The 12,656-nt window shown below is 47.0% G+C and overlaps 3 protein-coding genes across 11 annotated transcripts in view; 1 reads left to right on the forward strand and 2 right to left on the reverse strand.

The window, feature by feature from the left end:
- The window catches only part of CNBD2 (cyclic nucleotide binding domain containing 2), a 68,143-nt gene extending 66,736 nt beyond the window's left edge, over window positions 1–1,407 (reverse strand). For all 3 annotated transcript variants that reach the window (XM_037732883.1, XM_017512970.2, XM_017512958.2), the window contains exon 1: window positions 1,270–1,407. In XM_037732883.1, the coding sequence (XP_037588811.1) occupies window positions 1,270–1,395 (126 nt within the window). In that variant the 5' untranslated portion in view covers window positions 1,396–1,407. The remainder of the gene's footprint in view (window positions 1–1,269) is intronic.
- SCAND1 (SCAN domain containing 1) lies at window positions 1,359–2,351 on the forward strand. Its single transcript, XM_017513003.2, has 2 exons — window positions 1,359–1,527; window positions 1,636–2,351. Exons 1-2 carry the CDS (start codon window positions 1,394–1,396, stop codon window positions 2,228–2,230), a joined length of 729 nt encoding a protein of 242 aa, XP_017368492.1. The 5' UTR covers window positions 1,359–1,393; the 3' UTR covers window positions 2,231–2,351.
- Window positions 2,352–6,099: 3,748 nt separating this feature from the next.
- PHF20 (PHD finger protein 20) overlaps window positions 6,100–12,656 on the reverse strand; it is a 176,320-nt gene continuing 169,763 nt past the window's right edge. For all 7 annotated transcript variants that reach the window (XM_017513044.2, XM_017513016.2, XM_017513035.2 and 4 more), the window contains one exon: window positions 6,100–8,973. In XM_017513044.2, the coding sequence (XP_017368533.1) occupies window positions 8,831–8,973 (143 nt within the window). In that variant the 3' untranslated portion in view covers window positions 6,100–8,830. The remainder of the gene's footprint in view (window positions 8,974–12,656) is intronic.

Raw genomic sequence — 12,656 nt, forward strand, 5'->3', positions numbered from 1 at the left:
AAAGTATTTCCAGACCAGTCTGGCCAACATGGTGAAACCCCGCCTCTACCAAAACATTAGCCAGGTGTGGTGGCGGACACCAGTAATCCCAGCTACTCAGGAGACTGAGGCAGGAGAATCGCTTGAACCCGGGAGGTGGAGGTTACAGTGAGCTGAGATGGCGCCACTGCCCTCCAGCCTGGGTGACAGAGGGAGGACTCAGTCTCAAACAAAACAAAACAAAACAACTATTTGTGAGTCAGTTATCAAACAGAAAGCCACCTGGTCGAGGGCTGTCAGAGCCACATGCTTTTACCTGCATCTCACTGAATACTGTTACCTCTGAGAGATAAGTTCTATTACATCCACATTTTACTGATAAGGAAACGGTAGCTCAGAGATAGCAAGCAGTTTACCTAATAAAAACAACAGCAAACTTCTTAAAAGCCCTTTCTCTCCAAGGGCTTAACTTATTTAATCCTCCCAACAAGTCTGAGGTGGGTACAAAGGGGATTCCACCAAGGCAGCCTCACTCTAACCCAACGCTGTTCAACGGAAATATATTGTAAACCGCATATGCAATTTAAATAGTTTTTGGAGCTGCATTTAAAAAGTAAAAACACATAGGTGAAATTAATTATAATATTTTTATTTGACCCAGTATATGCAAAACATTGTGGTCCAACATGTAATGAGTATCAAAAAGTACTGAGATATTTTACATTAGTCTTTTTCGTACTAAGTCCCATATTTTACAATACAGCACATCTCAATTCGCTATATTTCGAGGGTTAACAACTAGCTACGTTGCAAGGGCTCAGTCAACTCAGGCGGCCAGCGGCCACCATAAAGGGCAACGCACTTAAAGTTCACTTAATAATCTTGAAGTTAACAGAACCCACAGAGCCGCCTTTCCGTTGGTTTCGGAAGACACGCGAAAAATAACAATAGCAAAGAGTTCTCGAGCATTTCCTTCATGCCAGGCGATGTGTTGTAGCCCGTTATCCTCGCAGAAAGCGGGGGTGCTATCGCCCTCCTACTTTGACCTAGCGAGAGAACTTTCTCGAGACGGGCTCTCCCCGAGAGCCCGGAGGCCGTCCCGCTCCCCTGTTCGGGTCACCGGCCGGGCACCACCCGGACAAGCTCCGGCCAGCCATCACCCTAATCGTTCCAGAAGGAGGGGCCGTCAGAGCTGCAGCTCATCAGGGTCAATCAGAAAGGGCGCCCGCACGGAAAGCTCCCCTGCAAGCCGAAGCGGCTCACGGATAAGATCCGGGACTCGAAGTCTACCTGGAAACATTCAGGCTCCTCCTCCAACTCCTCCTCGAACTGGCGCTCAGAGGCGCCACCATTCGGAAAGAGCCCAAGCCATCCGCAGCTCGGCCTCCGGCACCTCGAGTGCAGCAGCCTCCTCATGCGACTCGAGAACGCTAGAGGGCGCCGCTTCCGGAAGCCCGCGCGCTGCTTCCGGGGTCTCACACGCAGACTTGGACGCAGAGAAGCCAGAGACTTTTGCTTCCGGCTGCTGCAGGCGCTTCGCTGGTGCAGGTAAGCTCCGCGCACTCCCCGCTGGTCCCAAGGCCGCCTCCCTCAAGGGTGGCGCGAGCTCTGCCCTTTAACCGGAAACGTCTCCCTGCTCACCCCGCCCCCGCGCAGACGCAGTGCTGAGCCCATAGCTGCCGAACAAAGAGTGACGCCCGGAGCCAGAGTTATGGCGGCTACGGAGCCGATCCTGGCGGCCACTGGGAGTCCCGCGGCGGTGCCACCGGAGAAATCGGAAGGAGCCTGTTCGAGCTCAGACCGTGAGCGTAACTCTGTGGGCTCCTTGGTGCCAGAGGCCTCACCGCCTGCCCCCGAGCCTTCCAGCCCCAACGCCGCGGTCCCCGAGGGCATCCCTACGCCCCAGGCTGCGGTCTCTGCAGCCCCGGAGCTGCCCCTTGGGCCTGCACCCATGAGCATCGCGCCTCAGGCCGAAGGCGAAGCGCGCTTCCCACCAGGCCCCGCCGGCTCTAGACCCGGCCCCGAGACGTTCCGCCAGCGTTTCCGGCAGTTCCGCTACCAGGACGCGGCTGGTCCCCGGGAGGCGTTCCGGCAGCTGCGGGAGCTCTCCCGCCAGTGGCTGCGGCCTGACATCCGCACCAAGGAGCAGATCGTGGAGATGCTGGTGCAAGAGCAGCTGCTTGCCATCCTGCCCGAGGCGACGCGGGCCCGGCGGATCCGCCGCCGCACGGATGTGCGCATCACTGGCTGAGCGGTGGAGCTAGGGGCGGCCAGGGCCGGGTGCCCTGTGTGGACTGGGGCCATGGTCCGGTCCGGGGGTCTGAACCTAGGACCGCACCCCGTGTTAATGAAAAACGAGTTTTGGCAGCGCCTTTGGTCTGGTGTGTCTCTTTCATTCGTTCTTTGTTGGGTTTATTTTACCGAGCCTGTTTCCCACCGCACTTCTGGCTAGTGGCGAAACGAAGTTGGGAGTACGTAAGAATAAGGCCTTCGTTGGCTATTGTGGGATCTAAAGATCCCACAATATTGACAGAACCTGGGTCATCCCTCTACCACATATGGGAAGTTTTCCACCTGGGGTCCCAAGGACCCACTTGGGTTTCTTCCACGTGGAATAGCTGGCTCTATTAAATGCTCACTTAACTAGCTACCTCTATACCAATGTGGGCGTCGACTTGCACCTGCCCTTTGGAGTACAGGCTTCCCAAAAGGTCCAAGTTATTGGGTCATTTTAATGTGAAGTGTTCACTGCACACCCTTACAGACACAGACTAGTTCTTGTGAGTTCTGGCTTATGCCGCCAGACTTGATCACCTTCCTTGCCAAATTTTAGGCCTGTGGTAGGAGTTAAGCAGAACCAGTGTGGACTAATGGATTATTTACATTACTGAAGCTACTCATTTTAATGTCTCTTCAACTGGCTCTCTTTGGTTCGTTTTTGTTTTTGAGACGGAGTCTCGCTCTATCGCCCAGGCTGGAGTGCAGTGGCCCGCTCTCGGCTCACCGCAACCTCCGCCTCCCGGGTTCAAACGATTTTCCTGTCTCAGCCTCCCGAGTAGCTGGGATTACAGGCACGCCCACCATACCCAGCTACTTTTTGTATTTTTAGTACAGACGGGGTTTCACCATGTTGGTCAGGCTGGTCTCAAACTCCTGACCTCGTGATCCGCCCACCTTAGCCTCCCAAAGTGCTTGTATTACAGGTGTGAGCCACCGTGCTTGGTCTTCCCTTTTGTTTTTTAAACTAGCATAATCGTTTACAAAGGGAAGGAAGAATTAGGCAAATAATGAGGATGACCTGTTCTGAAATGCTAAACGTACTGTTTCCAGAGGCTCTGCCCACCCAGGGAGGAGCTAGTTGGGGTCCATGGACACCTTGGATTGGTCCCAATTAGGTTCTATTGCAGTGAGTGACATTTGCTAATAAAAGGAAGGCCAGACCTGTCTTGCACTGCTCTCAGCAATCAAAATCTAAGCCTGCAGTTCACACCACAAAGCATGAGTGAGACTGGGCTGGAAGTTGGTGAGGGGTATTTTGCTTTTGAATATTAAAGACAAATTCAGAAGTATTTTTGCATACTTTGAGATTTCTTGGCAGAGTTTGCACCTGCCTCCCTGGAAAAGGCAGTTGTTTAGAAGGTAAGAACAGGCTTATTTAAAAGATAGTGTTTGAAGAAGATTAAGAATAGATGAAGAAGGCCAAACACAGTGGTTGTTGCCTGTAATCCCAGCACTTTGGGAGGCTGAGGCTGATGGGTCACTTGAGGTCAGGAGTTTGAGACCAGCCAGACCAAGGTGGTGAAACCCCATCCCTATTAAAAATACAAAATTAGCCGGGTGTATTGGCACACACTTGTAATCCCAGCACTTTGGGAGGCCAAGGCAAACAGATAAAGAGTTCGAGACCAGCCTAACCGACAAGGTGAAACCACATCTCTGCGAAAAATACAAAATTAGTTGTGTGTGGTGGTGAACACCTGTAATCCCAGCTACTTGGGAGGCTGGGGCAGGAGAATCACATGAACTCAGGAGATGTAGGTTGCAGTGAGCCGAGGTCACACCATGGCACTCCAGCCTGGGCAGCAAGAGTGAAACTTCTCAATAAAAAAGAATGGTGGGCCGGGTGCGGTGGCTCACGCCTGTAATCCCAGCACTTTGGGAGGCCGAGGCGGGTGGATCACGAGGTCAAGAGATCGAGACCATCCTGGTCAACATGGTGAAACCCCGTCTCTACTAAAACTGCAAAAAAAAATTAGCTGGGCATGGTGGCGCGTGCCTGTAATCCCAGCTACTCAGGAGGCTGAGGCAGGAGAATTGCCTGAACCCAGGAGGTGGAGGTTGCGGTGAGCCAAGATCGTGCCATTGCACTCCAGTCTGGGCAACAAGAGCGAAACTCCATCTCAAAAAAAAAAAAGAATGGTGAAGAACTTTATACAGTCATGTGTCACTTAACAATGCGGATATGCTCTGAAATACGACCCTTTAGGCAGTTTTATCATTGTGTGAGTCTCATTAGCGTGTACTTAAGCAAACTAGATGGTATAGCCTACATACACCTATGCTTTGTGGTAGAGTCGACTGCTCTCAGGCTTCAAGCCTGTACAGCATGGTACCGTACTGAATACTACAGGCAGTTATAACAATGGTATTTGCATATCTATACGTAGAAAAGTTTCAGTAAAAATGTAGTATAGGCTGGGTACGGTGGCTAACACCTGTAATCTCAGCACTTTGGGAGGCCGAGGCGGGCAGATCACAAGGTTAGGGGTTCGGGGCCAGCCTGGCTAACGTGGTGAAATCCCATCTCTACTAAAAATACAAAAATTAGCTGGGTGTAGTGGTGGGCATCTGTAATCCCAGCTACTTGTGAGGCTGAGGCAGGAGAATCGTTTGAACCCAGGAGTTAGAGGTTGCAGTGAGCCAAGATTGTGCCATTGCACTCTAGCTTGGGTGACAGGGCAAGATTCCTTCCCCCCCCCAAAAAAAAAATATTTAATATACTATATGTAGTAAAACAGTTACCTGTACCACAGATCGCGTTTGCAGGACTGGACATTGTTCTGGCTAAGTGATGAGTGAGTGTGAAGTTCTAGGATGCTACTGTACGCTACTCCTGAATTTGTAAACACTGAACACAGACTACACTAAATTTTTTCTTTTTTTTTGAGACAGGATTTCACTTTGTTGTCCAGGCTGGAGTACAGTGGCACAATCTAGGTTCACCGCAACTTCTGGCTCCAAGGCTCAGGTGATCTTCCTGCCTCAGCCTCCCAAGTAGCCAGGAATATGGGGGCACACCACCATGCCTAGCTACTTTGTGTAGAGGTGGGGTTTCACCATGTTGCCCAGGCTAGTCAAAAACTACTAAACTTATTTTTTTTTAAATTTCTTTCTTCAATAATAAGTTAGCCTTAGTTTATTTATTTTGTTTTTTGGTTTTTTGACACAGAGTTTCACTCTGTTGCCCAGGTTGAAGTGGGCAATCTCGGCTCACTGCAACCTCCACCTCCCAGGTTCAAGCGATTCTCCTGCCTTAGCCACCCAAGTAGCTGGAACTACAGGCATGCACCACAATGCTAATTTTTGTATTTTTAGTATGGGGTTTTGCCATGTAGGCCAGGCTGGTCTCGAGCTCTTGACCTCAGGTGATCTGCCTGCCTTGGCCTCCCAAAGTGCTGGGGTTATAGCACCTGGCCCCTTATTTACAGACTGGGTTTCCAGCCTCAGCCTCCTCAAGTACTAGGATTATAGGTTTGAGGTACCCTGCCAGACCAACTTTTTTATTTTTTAAGCTTTTTAATTTTAATTCTGACTTTCATGATAACACTTTGTGTTTACACACATGGTAGAGCTATACAAATATATTTTCTTTATATTCTTATTGTATGAGGTTTTTTCTACTTTAATTTTTATATTTTACTTTTTAAATTTTTGTTAAAAGCTAAGACAAGTCCACACATTAGCCTAGGCCTATACAGTAGGACCATCAGGACACTACTAAGTGATAGGAATTTTTCAGCTTCATTATAATCTTATGGGACCACCCTGTACATAGGGTCCATGGTTGACAGAAACGTTATATGGTACATGATTGTAACTCAATAATATGTAACTGAAACATAGCAACAAGAACCTGTTTTATTTTTTCCAAATACAGATACAGAAGTTTGCATGTTTTGCAAATATTGCTTCAAAGCACACTTCTATATACAGCGCCTTCTGTTCTAATAGCGCGTAAACATAGATATGTATCCACAGTGCAATGTTGGCTCATCAAGGATCCACCTTGCATACACTTACCACTTAAAGAACAAAATGATTAGTCAAACCGGAACTATTTTTGTCAAGGTAATTTTTTATAGGTGGATAGTTTTTCTCAAAAGACAAAACTTAGGTAGTGCACATATTTTTTTTTTTCTTTTTTCTTTTTTTTTTTGAGACAGAGTCTTGCTGTTGTCACCCAGGCTAGAGTGCAGTGGTGTGATCTTGGCTCATTGCAACTTCCGCCTCCGGGTTCCAGCAATTCTGCCTCAGCCTCCCGAGTAGCTGAGATTACAGGCGACTGCCACCATGCCCAGCTAATTTTTGTATTTTTAGTAGAGACGGGGTTTCACCATGTTGGACAGGCTGGTCTTGGACTCCTGACCTCAGGTGATCCGCCTGCCTCGGCCTCCCAAAGTGCTGGGATTACAGGTGTAAGCCATTGCGCCCGGCCGGTAGTGCACATATTTCTAAATTGTAACAGCAATGTTTGCAAATAACGGTTTCCAGTGCTCCAACTTAGGGTTAATTCACCTTGACCTAGGAATTGGTAATGGAGCCCCTCAACATGGCTTTAAATTAGGGAAGCACACTGAGGTTACAAGAACTTGGGGAGACTTCTCTGCTTCCCTAAGAACAAAAGTCACAATGAGTGAAATGGGATAACTTCCTTTACTAAAAACCAAACAATAAACCCAATAATGGACAGTCGGCAAAATTAGGGTAATTCAGTTTCTGCTTCCATCTTTGAAGAAGACATGAAATTGACTACTTTAAAAGTTACAGCTTCCACAGATGTGATTAAAACTCAAATGTATTTTCAGAAAAGAAAAATCAGTAATCTAATAATGTAACAATCATCACACCTCACAGTTGTGGCTACAGAAGGCCATCCTGTTTCTTCCCTTTTCAGACTGCATAACAGAATTCGTACAATGCAGCTGTCTGAACGTACATGCCGTGCATGCCTGTGCATTTCTTCCCACACAGAAACACCAACATCAGCAGTGAGAAACAGCCTCTTGTAGAGGAATCGTCAGTTTTGTTACAGACGTATAGCCACATGTATTCTCTCTGATGGATCAGCTATAGCAGATCAGCTTATACTTGTCCTATAATTCATTATATATCAAATGGTGAACAAATCACTAGACAGAGCATTCCCTGAAATAGATCTTAGTACAGAGGCCTGAATTCATGACCACAATGACCTGTGCTTAACTATTCCAAAGGTCACTAAAGATACTGTTACTACAATTGAGATATTATTGGCTACTTCACGTTTACATAGTAAATGTTTGCAGCAATATAACATTATAGACTCATAAACCCATAATTAACTTCTAAGTGTTAATGGACAACTGTGCTTTGATTTCTGCCTTATAGTGATAAGAAAACGAAGTAGTGAAATGGGTCACTACTCAAAGCATGGAATATTTTAACTTTGCCTAGTAAGGAAAAACAAAATATAGCAATTATATGTGGAACCGTAACCTGCAAAAGTAACACAAATATTGTCTCAAAAGGTACAAATAGGTTGTACCTGGACCTTAAGCAGCATAATCACCTTGATCTCACAAAATGATACAAACAGGAAATTTTAAATGTTAAAATATAGTAACAAAACAATTCTGAAAACACTGACTACTCAACATACCCTTCAGGAAGGAGAAAAGCGGCACATATAGAATCTGAAGTTTGTTTACAACAATATAAAATAAGGTAACTCCCTAAACCACATTCTTTTAACAAATCTTTACAGTGAAAGAGTTCAAAATTTTGGGAAACATTTTTTTTGGACATTAAATAGAATTGGGAAGCTGTCAATATTAAGAAGTGGATAGAAAATGCTGTCCTTTGGGTTCCAGACCCTGCCTGCTTCAGTTTGGAATTCTTCCTAGATTCTTATTACCGTGATATTCTAGTTCTTCCATAGGCTGTATGGACTCTGCTACAAAAGCCATAACCCAGCCAGCTCTGGGGTGAAAGCATACAAACTTGTCCCCAGTACCATGAAGTCATGCAAGAGATGTGAGAAAAGTGAAGAGTCCTAAGGAGAAAACAGGGCAGCCAAGACTCTGCTCCTTCCCAACCTCCACAGCATGGTGAGGTCACAACATTCCCATGAAGCTAGAAAAGGAAAATGATGTCTGCTGCCTAAACACCATGCCAGGCAGAAACCAGGGAGCTGGCATGTGCCCCAACCTGACAGAAAAGTCAATTAAATAAACTGCAAATTGAATTTACAACTGTCTCCAACTAAACTTTTTTGGCTCTCATTCCATTTATCATCAGTGGCACGATTTCAAGTGAAGTTTGTGCAAAAAGACTCTCTTCATTCAACGATGTGCACAGAAGAAGGGAATCCCAAGAGTCTATTTGCTACCTTTCTGGTAGGCTTCAAGATCAGAGTGTCCTCCAGCAGCCAAAATGGCCACTTTGTCCAATGTCCATCACATTCCTAGCCCAGATCCCTGAAGTCAGTCGGTGTCACGTGCATTCAGCATGCTAGGTTTATTTATTTAAATATGCGAAGCTCCACCTGTGGGTGCCCTAGGATTGTGCCCCCATGAGTTTTGGGTGCCCAGTTTCATGTTGAGCAGCAGAGGGCGATCTGCTGCACCTTGCTGAGGTCCGTCAGCAGCTGCTTGATGCAATGCTTGAGCTGCGGAAGCCTGGCCAGCGGCTCAGGGGGCTCCAGTTCCCCAGTGTAGTCCAGCCAGCTCTCCAACACTGTCGGCAGAAGAGAGAGATGAGACCCAGTGAGCTTCCAACACTTGATTTGCAAGAACATTTCAGCAAGTGTTTCAGCACCTTATTCCATCTAACCATTCATGGGGCAAGGAAGGAAGAGCCATTTCAGCCAACATTGTGTCAATACCTGCTCTACAAAGTGGTACTCCCAGGACAAAAAATGCTTCAGAGCAGCACAGTCCAAAAGAACTTTCTGCGATGATGGAAATGGTCTCAGTCTGTGTCATTCAATACAATAGCCACTAGCCATATGCAGCAATGAGCGATGGAAACATGGCTAGTGCAACTGAGGAACTGAATTTTAAATTTTATTCAATTTTGGTTAGACAGCCACACATTGCCAGAGGCTACTGTTACCAGAGTCTAGAGGTCTTGGAAGGAAGCACCTTTCTCAGTGTTACTACTTAGTCTTTTTGTTTTGTTTTGTTTTGTTTTCCTTCAAGGCTGAAAATAAAAAAAAAATTTTTTTTTTTTTTGAGACAAGTCTCACTCTGACGCCCAGGCAGGAGTGCAGTGGAACGATCTTGGCTCACTATAACCTCAGCCTCCTGGGTTCAAGCGATTCTCCTGCCTCAGCCTCCCGAGTAGCTGGGATTACAGGTGTGTGCCACCACGCCCAGCTAATTTTTCTATCTTTGGTAGAGATGGGGTTTCACCATGTTGGTCAGGCAGGTCTTGAACTCCTGACCTCATGATCCACCTGCCTTGGCCTCCCAAAGTGCTGGGATTACAGGCGTGAACCACCACACCTGGCCCACTATTTACTGTTTAAAAAGCTTTCCCATGCTGAAAATCAGAGAACTTAGTGTTTTAGCATCCTGTCAAGAAAAATGAAAATCTACAGGGTCTTGAAAAGGGCTATTTATATCATCTTAAACTCTGATTTGCTTCATATTAATTCCTGATTGATACACAATCATCAGTGCCACAGAATATTCTGATATTATTTTCTCCTTTTTTTTTTTTTTTTTTTTTTTTTTTTTTTTTTTTTTTTTTTTTTTTTTTTTTTGAGATGGAGTCTTGGTGTATCACCCAGGCTGGAGGGCAGTGGTGTTATCTCAGCTCACTGCAACCTCTGCCTCCTGGGTTCAAGCCATTTTCCTTCCTCAGCCTCCTAAGTAGCTGGGATTACAGGCATGTGCCACCATGCCCAGCTAATTTTTATATTTTTAGTAGAGACAGGGTTTTGCCATGTTGGCCTGGCTGGTCTCAAACTCCTGACCTCAGGTGATCCACCCACCTCGGCCCCAAAGTGCTAGGATTACAGGCGTGAGCCACTGGGCCCAGCCTTTTGTGTGTGTGTGTGATGGAGTTTCACTCTTGTTGCCCAGGCTGGAGTGCACTGGTGCAATCTCGGCTCACTGCACCTCTGCTTCCCAGGTTCAGGAGATTCTCCTGCCTCAGCCTCCTGTGAGGAGCTGGGATTACAGGTGCATGCCACCACGCCTGGCTATTTTTTGTATTTTTAGTAGAAATGGGGTTTTGCCATGTTGGTCAGGCTGGTTTCGAACTCCTGACCTCAGGTGATCCGCCCGCCTCGGCCTCTCAAAGTGCTGGGATAACAGGCGAGAACCACCATGCCTGGCCCCCTATAAATATTTAATGTAAGATGTCTGAGTACTAATTAACATTATCATAATTGATTCAATATCTAGAAAGCTGTCTTACTTATGAGAACAAGTATTTATCTACAGAAAGATGTTTGTTCTTCCCCAAAGTACCCCCTAAAGCTCCGGCATCTGGGGAGAGACCATCTGGGAACCCTGTACCTTTGACAAAAACCACCCCTTGCAGGTAGCTCCAGTGCTTTCCCAGCCTGCCTGCAGCCTTTCTAGTCCATACACCAACCTGCACTGAGCACCTTCTGGACTCCGGAGCGCAGCAAAAGGAAGCACCTCTTCCTCAAGCAGCCTGCAGCCTACCACAGAATCTCTTCTGTCCTCAGACTCAGCCCTACCTTCCTCTCTACCTTTCTAAATCCTCTGTTTCCTGTGAGATATTCTTTAGGGAAGCCTTCCCCAACCCTATACCCTGAATCTGGTCCTTGTGTTACAGGTGCTATGGTATCACATGTTCTCCTTTGAGCATTTCATGGTTTGTAATTACAGGTAATGGGATGATTTGATTAATGTCTGTCTCTCCCACTGGATCAAGTTCCATGAGAGCAAAGGCTGAGTCTGCCTTGCTTGCCATTATGTCCCTAACACTCAGCTGTGCCTGAAACATGGCAAGCCTCTAACAAACACAGCGAGAGAGGGCATGTGTAGTACAGCAAAGTGCCCCACCCAATGCTCTGGGCCCTGTGTAGCTTACCCTCCTCCATCCTATTTCTTGTTGGAATTTGGGGATTCCAAGAAGGAGGAACCCTCTCTCTTCCTGATTCCAGCAAGTACAAGGACTTGGAAATAAGAAAAATAAGACTGCCTCCTCAGACTTAAGCTTGAATACCAAGAATAAAGGATTAGTCACATGAGAGGATCTAGTGGCCTCCTGAGAGGATCTAGTGGCCTCCTGAGCAAGAAAACTGGATAGTGACCAGTTTCAAAACACCAGTAAGTCTTAAAAAAACAAACAAACAAACAAAAAAAAAAAACCTAGGAGACGGGGGACTGCTCAGCAAACAGACACAGGAATAAATAGGGAGGCTGGGCACAGTGGTTCACGCCTGTAATGCCAGCACTTTGGGAGGCTGAGGCAGGTGGATCACCTAAGGTCAGGAATTCAAGACCAGCCTGGCCAACATGGTAAAACCTTGACTCTATTAAAAATACAAAATTAGCCAGGTGTGGTGGCACGTGCCTGTAGTCCCAGCTACTTGGGAGGCTGAGGCAGGAAGAATCGCTTAAATATGGAAGGTAGAGGCTGCAGTGAGCCAAGATTGCACCACTACAGCCTGGGTGAGACAGAGCAAGACTCCATCTCAAAAAAAAAAAAAGGGATAAATGGAGAAAAGGCAGTCAGGACTGGATGGGTTAGTCCAACAGCAGAGAGAGAGAGTCAATCTTTTGCAAGATGATCCTACAGTTGCTGAGAGGCCCCTCTTAAGATCACCCTAACCACCTTGGATCTGGTTCCAGGCTCACCAAAGACACCCCAATACTACAGTGGCCCAGGAGGCATGCACAGTGCACCAACACTCAGGCTGAAAGAGTCTAAGCCACTCAGTATCTCTGAGCTTGGTTAACAGGAGTGTGTGGAGTTCCTGGTATGGAGGCTGTCTGTCTAGGTCTGCTAGGCTGGAGAGCAAAGCCAGGACTGTGGGAGGTCAACAGCAATTCCTCTGGACCCCAGCATCCAGCAGGCCAGCCTCTCCACACCACATGCTGCACCATCCCAAGTGTCTCTTTTAAAAATGCAGAATAGCTGGGCGTGGTGGCCAATGCCTGTAATCCCAGCACTTTGGGAGGCCGAGGCGGGCAGATCATGAGGTCAGGAGTTTGAGGCCAGACTGGCCAAAATAGTAAATCCCCATCTCTACTAAAAAATACAAAAAATCAGCTGGGTATGGTGGTGTGCACCAGTAATCCCAGCTATTTGGGAGGCGGACGTTAGTAGAGATGGGGTTTCTCCATGTTGGTCAGGCTGGTCTCAAACTCCTGACCTCAGGTGATCCGCCCGCCTTGGCCTCCCAAAGTGCCAGGATTACAGGTGTGAGCCACCAC

Source organism: Cebus imitator, unplaced genomic scaffold (assembly GCF_001604975.1).
Source record: "Cebus imitator isolate Cc_AM_T3 unplaced genomic scaffold, Cebus_imitator-1.0 Scaffold18, whole genome shotgun sequence".
NCBI lineage: Eukaryota > Metazoa > Chordata > Mammalia > Primates > Cebidae > Cebus > Cebus imitator.